This window comes from Schistocerca serialis, chromosome 2 (genome assembly GCF_023864345.2).
Source record: "Schistocerca serialis cubense isolate TAMUIC-IGC-003099 chromosome 2, iqSchSeri2.2, whole genome shotgun sequence".
Lineage (NCBI taxonomy): Eukaryota > Metazoa > Arthropoda > Insecta > Orthoptera > Acrididae > Schistocerca > Schistocerca serialis.
In genome coordinates, this window is record NC_064639.1 from 441990049 (window position 1) to 442008517 (window position 18469).

At 37.8% G+C, this 18469-nt stretch overlaps 1 protein-coding gene across 1 annotated transcript in view; it reads right to left on the reverse strand.

The window, feature by feature from the left end:
* LOC126457317 (protein MCM10 homolog) overlaps nt 1–18469 on the reverse strand; it is a 91027-nt gene that overhangs the window by 47090 nt on the left and 25468 nt on the right. The window contains exons 6-7 of the mRNA XM_050093511.1: nt 15489–15587; nt 12581–12740 (exon numbers count right to left, since the gene is read on the reverse strand). Of these exons, the coding sequence (XP_049949468.1) occupies nt 12581–12740; nt 15489–15587 (259 nt within the window). The remainder of the gene's footprint in view (nt 1–12580; nt 12741–15488; nt 15588–18469) is intronic.

The window sequence follows — 18469 nt, forward strand, 5'->3', positions numbered from 1 at the left end:
ACGACGAGATAGAGGGGGCAGGGGAGGGGGGGGGGGGGGTGGTGGTTGTTAGCAGGGAACGATGGGATGTGGGGTGGGGAGTAGAAAGAAGAAGAGCCACACACACATGCCTGTGTTCCTACATGACGCCAGCAGGACTCACAGCCTTTTTTGTCGTTCTTTGGTAATAACAAAAAAAGGATACATAGTCGTTAACAAAAAATTATATCTACTGACAAACAAATATTGTTTGTTATATCTGTAAGCACCCGCTTCTGTAGCTGAAAAACTAGCACACGCCAGAGCAGTTTGGTCAACTTGGAAGTAGATGGTTTGAATTCTGGAGGTAGAAGAAATTTTCATCACTAGTACTTGGACACAGAGGGGATAAAAGGTGGCGGTATAAAGTTCCTAACCAGTAGACTTTCTGTCAATGTCCCACGTTAAATTTCAAACCTCACAGCAATGTCTCATGGAGTGAAGGCATGTGACACTACAATGGTGATCTGCTTGTCAGATGGGGCTGTTAGGTTTGGAGGTTCCCTTGGTGTGGTATGAGAGAAATAAGTTATGTGCCAGCAACAGGTTACAATCTCCCCCTTTTCTTCATTTATAACAACACAGTCACAGCACTACACAGTCACAGCACTACACTACAAGCACTCATCAGTCACCCACTTGACACAGATACATATTTGACACTTCATAAGAGGTCGGAGGAAGGGCAACAAGGTATCACCTCAACCATTATCCATTTCATAATGATTGACCTGAGTTTAGAGCTCATATTCTGGTCACATCACCTGACAAACATCGACGTGTTATACCTTGCCGGAATCGTGGAAATGTCTACTTTTATTTGGTGTATGAATATTACATTTTAGTTGAAAACACATGTGCTCATGTGTGTTATGTTGCCAGATCTCTGAACAGTATTTCCACTTCAGTGTTCACTGTTGCAGTGTTTGCATTGCTTCCCATCAGATAGGAAACAATCATGCTCCCATTTGTTGTTGTTTATTCGTGTGAGACAGTGCTCATAACATAGTTAATTCCTTTGTACTTGTGTGAAATGATGAGTCATTTATGGAGTTGTGAAAAGTCTATGGTGATCAGTTATTGTGCTTACTTCAAGGCCAAAAAAGATCAGGGTATGAGCAGTAAAGCCAGTAAAGAGAACTTCTGAATGCCTCAGGGTTAATGAAAGTACAGTGAAGTGAATTTCAAGAGAATATAGAGTAACTTTATGTCCTGTGTCAACAAATAAGAGTTCTGGCAGGCAACAGAAGTTTATATTGGACGAGCTTACAGAGGGAGTCATAAGAAGAAAAATCCATGACGTCTATGTGTAAAAGCAGTTTCCAACAGTGGCACCAATGTTGGAAAATTTGAATACAGAAGTGGAAGATTTTCCTAATATGAGTGAAACAACCCTTTGCTGTGCTATTTGAAAATTGGGCTTCAGATCAAAAAGTTCAGCAAAAAACTGTGCTGATGGAAAAATAACAAAATAGCGTGAAAAAGAGATGAGTTCTTGCAGGACGTAAGACACTTGTGCAATGCTGGATGGGCTATTTATTACACTGATGAGAGTTGGTGTGGTGCAAATTATTCCACGTGGTTTGGCCGGCAGGAACAAAAAATGCCTTATGCATCAGAAAATGTATATGATTATCACAGAGTTAGAGTTCACAAGTGGAACAGCTGGAAAGGGGAAATTCAAACACCATCTGGTTCTAGGAAAAGGATTATAATGTGCCACATAGGGAACGAAGATGGGTTCATGCAAACTGCTGGCTTATGTTTTATTGGCCAAAAGGAGGTGATGATTATCATTCTGAAATGAATGACACACACTATGAAGAGTGGTTTAGTAGTGTTCTTGAAAAATTACCAAACAGATCTGCAGTTGTTTTGATCAAGCTCCATATCACACAACGATATATCATAAAATCCACCTTTGAAATGGAGAAGGACTCTATTGTTGAATGGATGGAAAGCAATAACGTAGAGCTTCAATCAAATGCCATGTCATACAAAAACACGCTGACCACAGTTCAGGGTGCAGGAGTACCTTTTGGAAAGTATACTGCGATCAGTGGACAAGGAAATTAAATTTCTGTGGTTGCTTGTAACACACTTCGAATTGAGTGTCATTTTACTTATCTGGGCATTTTTCAAGAACAAGGTAGCAATGGAGAACAGGAATTTTAAAATAAATAGTACTTTACAGTTGTGTTTTCCAAGTATCTGGAGGATTTCAGTGAGTCACATACACAAACTTCAAGAGTCCACTGTCTTGACATAGCAATAAAACTATTGCTAATCCAAACAGATCATTGCAATGACAGCAGCAAGACCTCAGACAGCAGCAAGATCTCAGCCAGCAGCAAAACCGATTAGTGCAGGTATTATTTCAGTCATCATTCTTTACTGCAAAATTTATTCGAGCTAGTCAACTTTTCCATTTATTGTTGAAACGTGCTGTACAAATGTTCAATTATTTGAGCTGCTTGCATATTGAGCATTCATTTGCAATTTCCTGTATTATTTCCATCTACTCACAACAAAACAAAAACTGAACATGCCAATGCTGTACTGGAAAGCCATTATGAATCTGCGTTCTTTGCTGATGAACAGACACATATGGTGCATTACAACAGTGGCGGTGCCCTGGTGTGATAACTACACTCCACCACAACCTCACATATACTGCAGCTACTAACACAATTGATTTACAAACTCTTAACTAACAAACATGAAAGTATTGATTAGCAAAGGCATATCGTGTAAACCATAATAGTTCAAGATTAACACCAGTTCCTTCTTAGTCATAATAACTACAATGGTAAGCTCAATGGCAGCATCCTACATTTGACATTATAGCATTAAAACGAGTTATTAAAATAAATACATAAAAATCTCCCTGTAAATAGAAAAATGTTGTATCTTTAACCTGGTCAAGGAAATTTTTCTCCTAAGCATGCTCCGATTTTTGTGTGTCCCTAAAGTTGATACTCACTGAAAAAACAAAAAAAGCAGTTTCTCTTATATATTAACACGTATATCGTCCCATTTCTTCTAAGATTTAATATTCAGAGACAAAATATTTTTGTTGTTGTGGTCTTCAGTCCAGAGGCTGGTTTGATGTAGCTCTCCAGGCTACTCTATCCTGTGCAAGATTCTTCATCTCCCAGGACCTATTGCAACCTACATCCTTCTTAATCTGTTTAGTGTATTCATCTCTTGGTCTCCCTCTACAATTTTTACCCTCTATGCTGCCCTCCAATACTAAACTGGTGATCCCTTGATGCCTTAGAATATGCCCTACCAACTGATCCCTTCTTCTAGTCAACTTGTGCCACAAATTTCTCTTCTCTCCAATTCTATTCAATACCTCCTCATTAGTTATGTGATCTACCCATCTAATCTTCAGCATTCTTCTGTAGCACCACATTTCAAAAGCTTCTATTCTCTTCTTGTCCAAACTAGTTATCGTCCATGTTTCACTTCCATACATGGCTACACTCCACACAAATACTTTCAGAAACGACTTCCTGACACTTAAATCTATACTCGATGTTAACAAATTTCTCTTCTTTAGAAATGCTTTCCTTGCCATTGCCAGTCTACATTTTATATCCTCTTTATTTCGAGCATCATCAGTTATTTTACTCCCCAAATTGCAAAACTCATTTACTACTTTAAGCCTCTCATTTCCTAATCTAATTCCTGCATCATCATCAGATTTAATTAAGAGACAAAATAAAAGTAGATAGTTCCACAATTCTGACAAGGTATAACATATTGATGTTCATAATGCAATGCGATCAGAATAGGAGCTCAAAGTCAGGGGCCAATCATTTTGAAATGGATAATAGGACCTTGTGCAGACAGGCAACATGAGATTCCAACATCTGCTCCCCACACTCATTCCCAGAGTGCAGGACTGACTTTGTTTAGTGTATGTATGTATATATATTCTCACTCAAATAAATGTTATTGTTAAATCCTTTCAGTTTCTCTGCAGAGTGTAGAATTTAGATATGTGCAAACTCATTCATCCTTGGGAACTAGTTCACTGCTGATCGTTATTTTTTGGGAACCGTTCATTTTTATTCGTTCACCGTTCATTTGTGCTTGGTATATGGTTCTTATGAAAAACTGAAAACTAGTAGTGTTGGTGACTGAAGGATGGAGGGCACCAAGAGGGGGCACTTGCCTCCCCCCTGGAGTACAGAATTTTTATTCATTACAGAATTCTTACAAACTTTTAGAAGTAATTTCTGTGATTCTGCAGAACCTGTCGTTTAGCCACCCATAGCCTTGTGTGGAGAAATAATATAGGGTGGCGCACGGAAAACCGGCTCCGAGTACAGACGGCTCGCCAATTACGGATGATGTGTTGCCTATTACGAGAAGATACAACAAACAGACAAACATGTAATAATTAGGCAGTGAAGAAATAACAAGCTAATGCAAGCAACAATTGCGAAACAATCGATGACGATGTGTAGAGAGCTGGAGAAGAGAACACGAAAATCTCACGCGACGTGCATGGGCTATAGCTGATGTAGTCTTGTAAACCTGTTGGTGGCTGTTTCCCACTTAATAGACCACAAGTGTCTTGTATAAAATTCTTCGTTTCGACTTCCACTATATAGCTATGCTACGTTGTAAACAATAATCGTTCACACCCTATATATACTCCATGTTGTCTCTGAGTTCGTAGGTGAAGTAGAGACTTTATGGAAGCATAAAATAAAATGTGGTTTTCTAATACTTGCGTCGCACGCTTAGTAAAAATTAGGTTTTTATCTTGCACTATTAACATTAATGCAGCAATAATAATAATAATTAAGTGTGCAGTAATAAAGTTTTTGGTTTGAAAGCTCCTTCTGAACAAATGTTTTGAGGTAATAAGTATATATGATTTTATGGCAAATCTATGTCTTTTCAAATGGAGAGGCACCGCTTTTCCTACTGAGCCAAAATGACTCACAACCCACTTTTCTTTTCTTTTTTTCCCCCCAGAGAAACCAAACTAGCAGGTAATGCAAATTGGAAACAACCAAACTTAAAAATAATTAGAGCCTTCCTAAATGTAACATTTTGTATATGAAAGATACACAAAAATCGTTTTATATGAATTTTCTTACACTAAAAATTAAGCAAATTATTAAAAGTTAGCTGCTAAATAAAGTCGATGAAACCAAAAAATATACGAATAACAAAAAAAGCTTGCCTTGCTAAATAAAGTCGATGAAACCAAAAAATATACGAATAACAAAAAAAGCTTGTCTTGTTATAAGTATGTCGTCTACTGTTCATCGATATACTGAAGTGAGCTGATATGCCCTCTTGTTACCTGAAAAGACGTACCTATTACATAAAATGCAATTTTTATGTAATTTACATAACTATAACATACTTTTTGATTGCCGGTCGTGGACACTGAATAGCCAGAACCAAGTGCAAGAACAGTTTGGAACACAACACACGTAAAATAGGTGAGCGCAGTGAACGAAACTAACAACTGGATACTGAACTAGCTAGGAGCAGTTGGCAGTGGAACTGAGACAGGTGGTCATGCGATGAACGACGAGTGCGGCCGAGGGAGACCGAGACTGAGACGAGCACGTGACCGAGGCTGGAACGAGAACTGCCGAAGTGACCGCCGCGACCGAAGTGAACTAGTGAACTATGAACTGATCGTTCCTCGTTCCCAGGAACTATAAGTGACCGCCGCAACCGAAGTGAACTATGAACCGATCGTTCCTTGGAATTCGTTCCTCGGTCCTTTCGTTCATCTTGGTGAACCGTTCCTTTACACCCGTTCGTTCGCGAACTACCCATCTCTAGTAGAATTTACCAAACTATTTTTGTCATGAGTACCAATTGATTATTTTTTTTTTTTTGCAAGTAATAAATCCCACTACCACTGTTAATTTCTTCACACTGACACTAAATTTTAACTGTTGGATTTTACAGTATTGGTAAGAGCCATACTGTGTCATACTGATGTTCTGTCTAGTGTTAACACAGTACCTACTGATGGTGACATTCTTTTCCAGTAAGTTCAGTGGAAATACAGAAACAAATGGCCCAGCTTTTAAATAAATAAATACACATGGAAATCATGTAAGCCATGTTCATAGATAGGAACCGAATATAATTGCAATTGCTCCCCCCCCCCCCCCTCCTCCGCACCCTCCCACTCCACAGAAACTTCTGAAGTTACACAAGCAATAATTAACTGTAAACAGTGCTTTCTTGAACGCAATAAAATGGAAACATTTGTATCAGCAGGTTTTGAAGCAGATGGAGAGAGATTCAAAGAGTTTAGGTTTTTCCTCTTTCCGTGCTAACACAATGGAATTTTTGGCTTTCCACAACCACTTAAACGGCCAGAATATTCTGAATAAATAGTAGATTTCTTTCACAGTGATGACAGCCAAACATTAACTCTGGCATTGATTGTGTCAATTAACTTGCTAATGATGAAATAAATTCAATTCTTGTGGAGATTATGTTTGTTAAAGAATTTATTTATTTATTTATTGTCCTCTGAATCAGTACTGTACATGACATGCACATGGTGATGCGCAAACATACATTTGATGTCGGACATTATGATAATTTGCTGGCATGGAGTAATATGCCAAAAGCTTACACAAACATGAGCTTACATACATATTTTCTGAGAAGTTGTAAACACACAAATTACATACTCAGTTACACATTTGTATTTTAGTGCTTTATTCCTCTACATCTACATCAACATCAACATTTATACTCCGCAAGCCACCCAACGGTGTGTGGCGGAGGGCACTTAACGTGCCACTGTCATTACCTCCCTTTTCTGTTCCAGTCGCGTATGGTTCGCGGGAAGAACGACTGTCTGAAAGCCTCCGTGCGCGCTCGAATCTCTCTAATTTTACATTCGTGATCTCCTCAGGAGGTATAAGTAGGAGGAAGCAATATATTCGATACCTCATCCAGAAACGCACCCTCTCGAAATCTGGCGAGCAAGCTACACCGCGACGCAGAGCGCCTCTCTTGCAGAGTCTGCCACTTGAGTTTGCTAAACATCTCCGTAACGCTATCACAGTTACCAAATACCCCTGTGATGAAACGCACCGCTCTTCTTTGGATCATCTCTATCTCCTCTATCAACCCGATCTGGTACGGATCCCACACTGATGAGCAATACTCAAGTATAGGTCGAACGAGTGTTTTGTAAGCCACCTTCTTTGTTGATGGACTACATTTTCTAAGGACTCTCCCAATGAATCTCAACCTCGTACCCGCCTTACCAACAATTAATTTTATATGATCATTCCACTTCAAATCGTTCCGCACGCATACTCCCAGATATTTTACAGAAGTAACTGCTACCAGTGTTTGTTCCGCTATCATATAATCATACAATAAAGGATCCTTCTTTCTATGTATTCGCAATACATGACATTTGTCTATGTTAAGGGTCAGTTGCCACTCCCCGCACCAAGTGCCTATCCGCTGCAGATCATCCTGCATTTCGCTACAATTTTCCAATGCTGCAACTTCTCTGTATGCTACAGCATCATCCGCGATCTAACACATATACACAACAGTACCTGGTTGGATATTCTATCTGCACTTAATTTGATCAGTAGCAGATAATATAGATGCAAGATTTTTGTACATACTTGCATTAATGTTTTACTCTTTACAAAATTCTTTGCTGCAATTTGTTTCATGTTTCTTTCCACGCACGTGGAGCAGAAATTCGCTTGCACTGTAGAAGCAATGATCAAGTAGGAATGATTTTAATTTTTTATTAAATACAGTCAGGGACTTACTGTTTTTTATTTCTGAGGGCAGGCTATTGTATATTTTAATGCCTTCGTTGAAGAGAAAGTTTTTAAAGGCAGAGGTGCGCATTTCTTTAACATGGAGTTTCATTTTCTGTCTAGTACCACAGTCATGGACATTTACATTTTTATTAAATTTTGTAATATTACTTTTTATAAATTTGCATAGTTCTAGTATACACAGGCTGACAAGGGGTAGGATGAGCAACTTTTGGAAGAGAGGTCTGCAGCTATCAGTCGGCTTTGCCTTGTTCATTATTCTTATAGCTCTCTTTTGGGTGAGGAGAATGTTTGGGCTATATGTAGAGTCTCCCCAGAGTATAATACCATACTGCATTACACTGTGGAATTGTGCATAGTAGGCTGTGTGAACAGTTTCTGGGCTTGTGCAGTATGCAGGACCATCTCTGTTAGCGAAAAACTTTTACATTTTTGAAAAGACACTTATAGGTCTACAGTTATCTCGTCTGTCTCTCTTTTTTGAGAGTTAGAACAACTATAGCAGCATTCAGGAATGCAAATCAGATAACAGATTGATTGATGATGTAGCTTATGGTGCCAGGTATGTCACTCTAAAGCTGTTACGCTGGTGGGCCTCTGTTCAGGAGATATCATCCTCAAAAAGCACACGAGATGAATTTACCAGCATTTGAAAAGGCATCACTTACAAAGCAGTGTGGTAACCAAGTGTGTAGCATCCGGTAACAAAACGGATGACAAAATGCTAAAATACAATCATGCACAAACTAGGTGTGCTGGCTAAGGTCAATACTGTGGCTATCCTGTAGCTAAAATTATTTTTTTGCAATACAATGAAAAGGATAGTTGCTACTCACCATACAGTGGAGATACTGAGTTGCAGAAAGGCACAACAAAAGATTGTCGGAAAGTTAACTTTTGGCCAACAAGGCCTTTGTCAAAAACAGACAAAAACACACACACACACACACACACACACACACACACACACACTCACTCACTCACTCACTCACAATCACCGTCTCTGGCAGCTGGAGCCAAATTAAAATTATTCTGTTGCATTTTTAAGCCTCCAGACATACAAATAGTTTCATTACCAGTTTTGACTCCTTAGCTTGTCATCAGAATACATTACATAGTAACCTGTCAACTGCACAGGCCAGGACTGATTTCATATTTCATATTTTGTAGGTGCATACAATTTTTTATTACACATTTTATAGTTTTTAGAACGGTACTTGTCACAGAAACATTGGTAACAAACTATTCGCACATCATGGTTATTGTGTGAAGGACATCTTAACACAGCAGCATTTAGTTTTCAATAAATCTAATGGGAAATTTACTTCATTAACATTCTGCAATATTCACTTTTCATATGTTAATTTTGATGTATAAACTAGAGGCAGTGCAACCTACTCTCTTATTTACCATCACATACAGCAACACATTTCAACGCTCAAGAAAATTACAAATTATATTGCATGGCTTGTATGAAGTCCAACAACTCAACTGTGTCTGTCTAAAATCTTATGTGATCAGCTAAACCACCACTACGAAAGCAGGTGCCATTTTAATGGATAGTACATTCATCTTGTCTATTTATAACGATATGTCCTACATGGTGGGCAAACAGCATTAGAGCGAGATAATTGGGACCTTAAACTATACCTATATTCACACTAATGCTGTGCTTTCAGTGTTCAACCAAGTAGTTGTTTCTACTTCATTCATACTATGTTGATAACCGATCTATATGTCTTCTGAGGAGCTGTACTCTTACAATAATATTTTGAGTGTATGCTATTATCATCTCCCCTACATGTTTCTTGCATGTAAAAATGATGATGTCACCACCCTGGCCAGTTCTTCAATTTGCTTTGTACAATGTATCAGTTTCACTGCACTGATAAGCTTGATCTCTCTACCACCAGCAGTATTTCTGAGCTTCCTCCAACACACACTTTGCCCTTAATGTTCAGTTGATCTTAATTTATGGTAGTCGCCCTCCCTCCTTGCTCCTGCCTCCTTCCCTCTACTTTTGTATTTAACTTTTTACATTACCATTCTCTTTGTCTTCTTTTGCAAAAGTTTCCTTTGTGTTAGTTTCTTTCAGATTTTTTATTTTATTTTACAATTAATTCTTCTTAATTATTAAGCCTCCTACTCTGGATTACCTACTTTTCTAATGACTTTGGTAATACTTACTGAAGTGTTTCGTGGTTAGTCTGTGAATTCACTCCATGTAAGAATGACACCCTGTGTGTGTGTGTGTGTGTGTGTGTGTGTGTGTGTGTGTGCCAACTTTAACTCGTACGTAATTTCTGGTCGCCATACTCAAATTACTTCCATAGTCATGCTATTCAGTACGATGGTGCCATGCTGCTAGACTACTACTACTCCTTGTTGCCATGTACGAGTGCTGGAAGAGAACTTTAATCTGTTCAAGCTACTAAATGATGATGGTGAACATATCTCTTAGCTTGTGACAGCCTATTACAACATACATCCATATTCCTTGGGCTTTAGCAATTGAACAAGTGAGTTACACTTCTTAAAAACGATTTTTCAGTTGTTTTGCGCATTTACATTCTAGTGTGCATCTTTCTGCTCCTTGGCTCAAAGGCACAGCCAAGCCGTGATGTCTGAAGAACAAATACTCTGCCCCAGCAGGTGGAGAGTTTTAAACACTGTCACACCTTGCCGATATCCGAAACTGACGTGACTTCTAAAAACGAGAGTGCACACTGTGAGATGTTTTCCACATTTTCAGCTCTCATGAACACCTTTCATTGGTCTAAGAGGGTAAGAGTGGAACATGTTATTCCGTAGAATCCTACGTTACATCAGATTATTTATAATTCATTTCAAATTACTCATTATTATTGCTTTGACATTTAAGGCTAATCTTTGCCTTACTGATTACCAATAGCTCAGTCTTCATAGTACTAAAGGGGATATTATACAACGATCCGGCACAAACAGTAAAGGTGTAGCGCAACAGTCACCTGCCATTAGAACAGATGGAACTAAGAGAATTAGTGCACACATTCTCTGTGCTTGGAAACAGAAAGCAGTTATAAACTCCTGTGAACTGTGCATGTGCAATAGACAACAGTAAATCGCGCATGCGCTCAAGGGAGTGCTTGAAGCATGCTTTCTGCATGTAACTGTTATGGAGGAGAAGATTAGTGTTTAACGTCCCATCAACAACGTGGTCATTAGAGACAGAGCACAAGCTCTGATCAGGGAAGGATGCGGAAGGAAAGCAGCAGCGTTCTTTCGAAAGAACTATCTTGGCATTTGCCTGATGCTATTTAGGGAAATCACGGAAAACCTAAATCCGGATCACTGGATGCGGGTTTGAACCGTTGTCCTAGCGAATGCTAGTCCAGTGTGCTAACCATTGCCCCACCTCACTCGGTTACTGTTTATGGTTTAAACATTTTGACATTTGTGACCAGCAGCTAACTTCAGTTTTCATACTGGAGATTTTATGAATTTTTTCAATGATTAAACTTTCATCACTGCAGCAATTAAACAAAGGCAATATTTTTCATCAGCAAACATTCTATTACACAAGATGTTTGTGAAAAGATACTTCATACTAACTGCTTTGTATTCTGGACATGGAATGGACAAAGCAAGCATTAAGCATCCTAATTCAGGCATGCAATGAGTAAGGGTATCTGTATGACCATCATTACCTGCAGTATCATAATAAGATATACTGGAAATCAGTCACTTCTGAATAAATATGCATATACTTTATGATTTTCCTTTTATATAAATAGTGCCATAATTGAAGAAAGGTCATGTTTGATTTTTTGCATCTTTTGATTTATTTCAACAAGGAGAAAATGGCAGTAGTTGACAAGATAGGCCAATCACAAAATGAATAAACAAATGGTTTCATTCACACTGCCGACTACATGAAACTGCCTCCTATATTACTCTGTCACCTGTGCTCATTCCTTCCTTTATCATAGACAGCAGCTTATCGAAATAAGCCACATCCATTCTCAGAAAGTTCTAAATTCCTGTGGATGTTCAGGCCTCAATTTCTTCCTTAGCAGGGAATTACTTAGTAAATAAGAATAATAACAAAAATAAAAGAATTACCTAATGAATAGGAACCTTGAACATAGACTCACACCAGAACTATCCCACATGCATCGTGTAAGTGGGTGACCAAAACCAGTTTGCAATTCCAAACATGTACGCTAGAAGCACTGCTGCAGGGGTGTACACATTAGGTGCATCACGTAATAGGGGCTTAGGAGTGTGTAACTCCACAGCATTGTCTTTAATCTTTGCTAGGTTCAGTCAATATTTTCCTTCTTCCAAAAAAAAAAAATGAAGTTTAAGCAAGAACATCTCTCATCGTGGCACAGTTAATTACATTAAGGAAACTATTATGACTTACTAACAATAGTGAGATATTAGTTTTAAAATATTGATTATGGACATAGTTGGTAGAAAATGTCAATGGAAGCCTGTTGTCAACAACCATCCCACAATTTGCCTGAATGATTTGGGGGGAAAAAAAGTGTGATCCAAAACCCAAATTAGGATGGCTGGACTTGGTTAATAATCAACAGAAAACAATACACCATAAACTCCATTAATTCTGGAATTATTGGTCAAATGAGCCATAGGCAATACTGCAGAGAATCTCATTTTCAATCTCTGTATGAGCCTATTTGCTATCCATAATGAAAAAATTTAACTGACGGCATAAATTATTAACACTGACTGATTGTTACCTCATTTTTCCCTAAAATCTTGTTTTGGAGGTTGATGCGAGATGTACTTGGAGAGATAAAATTACGTGATGTCTTCTTGTACTCACTGACGAGGTGATGAACACATACTTTGCTATCATGAGCATTTACAAAAGCTGTACAAGGGGTTCCATCCTTTTTCCTGAAGCAAAGAAAATTAACTGAAGAGATTACCTAAGTAATAACAATAATCAAATTTGCATTACAAGTCAACTAAATGTTCAAGCATACGAATTTGTTAATTGCAGTGTTTCATTTTGGCTGCTAACAGTGAACTAAAATAATTCTTGGTATCTGTATGCCATTAAAAAAAAAATTACACAAAACTGTAACAGTAGTTATGTTTAAAGATAAGGCAAATGAGGGGATAATCAAAACTCTAGCATATTTTCGGTAGTATTAGTAAACTGAAATTTATAGTGCATTTTTGGGGAGGGAGAGAGGGAGGGGGGAGGGGGGGGGGGAGAGAGGGAGGGAGAGAGAGGAAGAGAGAGAGAGAGAGAGAGAGAGAGAGAGAGAGAGAGAGAGAGAGGAGTGCCGGGGGGGGGGGGGGGGGGGGGTAGAATAACAAAGGTCTTTCTTTATCTGGTGTTTTATCTCTAATGCCAACATGTAGAATATTTATCAAAAAGGTAATGACTAATTATCATGAAAACAACAACAAATATTTGTTCCAAATTACAATATATTCTTTACTTACTCTTCGACACAATGTTATTTATTTCAGCTTATTACATAAAAATATTACAAAGTAGAAATTGTTTTTCATATAAATATTAAACCAAGCAATCTGCAACAAATTCATATGGGTTCGTGGGCTCCATTACGAAGTAAATTTAAAATAATTCCCTACAAATGACAGTCAGTTGCTTTTTTTGTCACATCAAGGCATCAACTTAGAAAACATAAATGTGCTCTTGTCAAAATGAAGCACAGGGCTTGGATGTTAGAAATTTCAATGAAAAACAACAACAATTCTAGGTAATATGTGGCACCAAAAGAAAATATATCTACATTATGGTTCAAACCTATGAAGTACTCAAACATCTATGCCAGCTTCTATTACCTTAACTAAAAATAAACCACGGCACAATCCAAATGGAATATAAACACTAATTTCAGAACAGAAGAGGTATTGACCAGCATTTGTTAGGTTGCTGAAGAAAGACTGCAACCTAAAGTTCAGACAATAGTCTTTTCCTACATAGCTGCCTGCTGCCCAATAACTTTTTCAGTATAGTGAGTAATGGGGTTACTTAATGACCATGATCATTATAATAAGATAATCTCGAAAGCAAACTGCGACTACAATGATACTCTCCCTGAACCAGTCGGTCATGCTAACGTATTCCCTGCTGAATCAACCCCCAAACCAGGCATTACTTATTTCACAGGAATGTTCAGTCCTGGATAGGCAGCCATTTGTAATTGAGCTCCCATTTCCACTTCCGATAGATACAAAGTTCATAAAGGTATCTAGCTTTTAATGCAAAATGCATTAAATCGGTTGATCACAAATTGATTGGAGGTTTCAGAAAGCTATCAAAACACCTGCAAGTTGTGTAGAGAGTTACAACTGGTCATAAACTGAACGAATCACATGAGATGATCTCTGAATTTTGGGTCCTGAGATTTCACAAAGCACCATTCACACAATTTTGAAAAATTGAGCAACAGAGAGTGAGTGCAAGCTGGTCCTCATAATATTTACAGCCAACTACCAACAGGAAATATGTTGATTCTTCATACACATTTCTTCAACCATAAGCAGTTGAGGACACATCTTTTAAAAATTATATTGTTACAAATGATGAACCTCACACATTCTGCTTCATGCCTGAGACCAAACACCTATTACTACCCAGAAATCAATTCAGAACTGGAAAAAGAGGGATTTAAGCAAGGGTGTAAGTGCTGTCCAAGACAATACTCGCCCACACATCATCAAATTGTCACTTTCCTACAATACTATGCATGAGTCATAACCACGCAGCAACCCTATCCTCCAAATGTGGAACAAAGTAAATAGCACTTGTTTACCCACCAGAGAGAACTTTCTCTGAAAGGTGCTTAAGCAATGACAAAGAGGAGAAGCATGACATCGAATGATTTCTCGACTACAATATGGTATGCGAGTGTAACTCAGGCAAGCAAAACTGCCCTACTGTCTGCAAAAAAAGTGTTGACCAAAATGACAATAACGCAACAAAAGAAAGAAATATCCAAATGGTGTATCAATTTCTGAAAATAAATATTTCTTCCTATTTCTCAAAATAGGAAGTTATATGCGGTCACTCACAAAAAAGAAATAGGCAAAAACATTCTAAAGAGTTTCTCTTCTCTTTATAAATCGAAACCTTCCTTCAGCAAGTAACAGACTGTTTGCATTATATAAATGTATTTTTTGAGTTTCCAAAATGTACACTAGGAGTGTCACACTAATACAACAAATGGACATATACATAGACTTACTGCACCAGAACTAATCATGAATTCCTTACACTATTGTTGTTTAAAACTATTAAACAATGTCTTTTGATTCTTTTAAACTTTCTTGTTTAACAAAGCTCCTTCTCTTCTGCAATTCATCATTATTTGTCAGTACCAGCGGTTAAAAATTTCATTCACATTATATCTTCAGATTTGTTTTATTTCTCCCATACTGATGAAAAATTCCTTTAGCATACCTATCTTTGAGTGGAGGTATATAGATCATAGCTTTCAAGCATTGTGAGCAACTCTGGCATTTTAACAATTTCTTAGATTGAAGTTCAGGAATCTAGTGTTTCGGTGTAACAACAAAGTGAGAGAGGAGTTATAGTACCACTGACAATGAGGTGGTTAAGACAACAAAATAAGACCAACACAAAATAAATGTCACAGCACATACCTTGCTTGACAAAGAGCGTAGTCCTTTGCTGTCCCAACAACTAACAATTTGTCTGACTGGTTTACAGAAAGTGATGTCTCATTGTCCGAGTAGCCTTCCCTGCAAACAAAGTGTTTACTTAATGACACATATAAGTATTTGACAAATAAAATGTAAGCACTGAATGAATCAGAAGCAATGGACAAATGGGCTCAAATACAATTTGTTACTATAGCTGTTACTTATTGTGCCGGCCGAAGTGGCCGTGCAGTTAAAGGCGCTGCAGTCTGGAACCGCAAGACCGCTACGGTCGCAGGTTCGAATCCTGCTTCGGGCATGGATGTTTGTGATGTCCTTAGGTTAGTTAGGTTTAACTAGTTCTAAGTTCTAGGGGACTAATGACCTCAGCAGTTGAGTCCCATAGTGCTCAGAGCCATTTGAACCATTTGTTACTTATTGTAAGAAGATATGTTGTTCAGTTTTACTATCTCTGAAAATTGATTTGGATGCAGAACCCACTGAGGCAGAGAAGTTGTGGGTTCTTTTCCCACATGTCTCACATAAGTGCCAGTGGCATGCTTCAGCACCACTTGAGAGTTTGACCCCTCATGACTGTGGCCTGGAGACAGGGAGTGTAGCAAACCTCGTTGAGGTATACTGCAAACACTATACTCACTTCTGCTGCTAATGTTAATCCTATGATGAGCTATGCACACTTCTTCTATCTTCTATATCACCTGACCACTTCATGGCGGCACATACTATGGTGGCATCAACAATTTTGTATAGATCATCAAAATATTTATGTTATTTTAGTTTTGTTCTCTATGGTACTAACTACATTTATTCACTAAACAGATGTCTCATCAGTCACAAAAATTACCATGCATTATATCCTTTGAAATTTTTTCCCAACTATGTTGGCTAATCAATGTGTATACGTGAGGGGAGGGAGAGGGGGGAGAATGGATTTCCCGGTTAAAAATATACTTTATCCTGTGTGAAAATACATTATTTCCATATTAAGTGACAGTATACTTTCCCTTGGAGCTGTAAAACTTATCAATCCTTTGAAACGTAATGGTTTTATACACTGGTGTAGAACTTCCCAGCATTTTAGAGAATGGAACAAAGCAAAAAAACAATGTATTTTGGAAAGACCTTTGAGGCACAGAAACATGCACACTGCCTCTTTTCTTATTACGAAAGTATAAATACAGATTCCACCAAATACAGCACATTAGTTTCCAAAGCACTGAAATTGAGATTGCGATGCACTTTTGTTAGCCAATCATAGCTCATGTTACGTGATCTCCCCAGCCAATGACAGCAGATTTTCAAAGCATAGGACACGTGATGCAGTCAGCCAATAGCAAGATTACTGTTAAGTAGTGTGAACAAACAAACAGGAATAATTGATTGTTTAAATTAATGAATGTATAATATAGCTACAAGCAAAGCTAAGCTTTCACATGTAATATTGGCCCTTTTTGCATGTGCTACCCTTTAAGATGTACCACACACAAATGTGCCAGTAAAACTTTAAATGACATAAATGGCTGGTGTTCGGGCCCAAAATTTTTCTAAGTGGCGGGTTCTCAAAGTGTTAAGTTTTGAACACTCTGTGATTTAAGAAATTCATTGTACATTCTTACGTGTAACTTACTTCATCTTGTCTAAAAGGAAATTTACTTTGAAAGTAATGCCTCTCAAACCACCATTCGCAATATTTTCCCATGACCTGTCAGAAATAGGTTGCCAGAGAGCACCAGAAAACAGGCATTACTGCGCACGTGCAGCTACGATGATGTAGGAAATCCATGTGTGGTGCTTTCTCTGCTCAAGTGCCTTTTGTCGCATTTCTGTTCGGAATTTCGTGCATAGTGGGCCATAATGTGACCATAAGCACTACTGCAGTATATTGTTTGGAGAGGATATATGGAGTTATTGGAGTTAAGGCAATTGTTTTATCATACGCTATGCAGATATGCAAAAAAGAAAGCAATCCTTGGCACAACATTCATTTCTAAACTAGACTGTACAACTCACAGTACATAGATCTTTTTATTCATCCTCTGAAATACTGTCATCTAGCATTTCTTATCAGGTTTGCATCCACGGAGCACTGCAAAACGCTAGTAGGAAGGAAAACAAATTTCTTGAAAAAATAAAAACCTGTTCTCTGTATTACCGAAACTAAGGACAATAAGTTTTTCATCACTTTTGCAAATGGTTTAAAAAATTGTGTGTGAAGCCTGGAAACTGTACAACTGGCAATTTATATTCTACTCCTGGAGTAAATAAAAAGACTTGAAGGGAGTTACAGTGATAAAATACGGTAGTGTTGCCAGTTTATAATTTACCAAAGAATGGCATTCTATAAATATAAGATGTAAACAACACAAATTAACAAATAACATCAAGCCTACAGGAGGTACCCGACAAGTGTTGAAATGTCCTATGATTTAAAAAAAAATAAAAAATAAATAAAAAAAAAAATAAAAAAAATTGTGCTTCATGGAAGACAGGTCTGTAAAATTCTGCTAAAGCTGTCAATATATTTGAAACAGCATTTTATTCAATACTACAGACCAAATTTGATTGCTTAGCCACCTTCAAGTGAACATTTACATGTGTTTGTATGCATATAGGTCATACATTATATCATAAAATAAACAGGTCATCAGAATACTCCAAGAAAGAGTATTGTAAACCATACTGAGATGCAAAATTCACTTAAAGTGCACATGTCTAGACTCAAGTACATCTAGACTGACACTGATGTAGGCCCCAAACTGATATTAAACTTTTCAGTGTGGTTTTCAGGATATCAAGTTTTTGGAGTACAGGTACTGCATTAGCTCATGTGGCATTATGCCATAAATACCAGAAGATGAGAACATGTGCCTGAAATTCAGTGAATGGTGGAAACCAGCCAATAGTGTTTCAAATAAATTGGCTGCCTCTGTGGAAAAGAGTAATAAAAGCCAAATTTTTTGGCA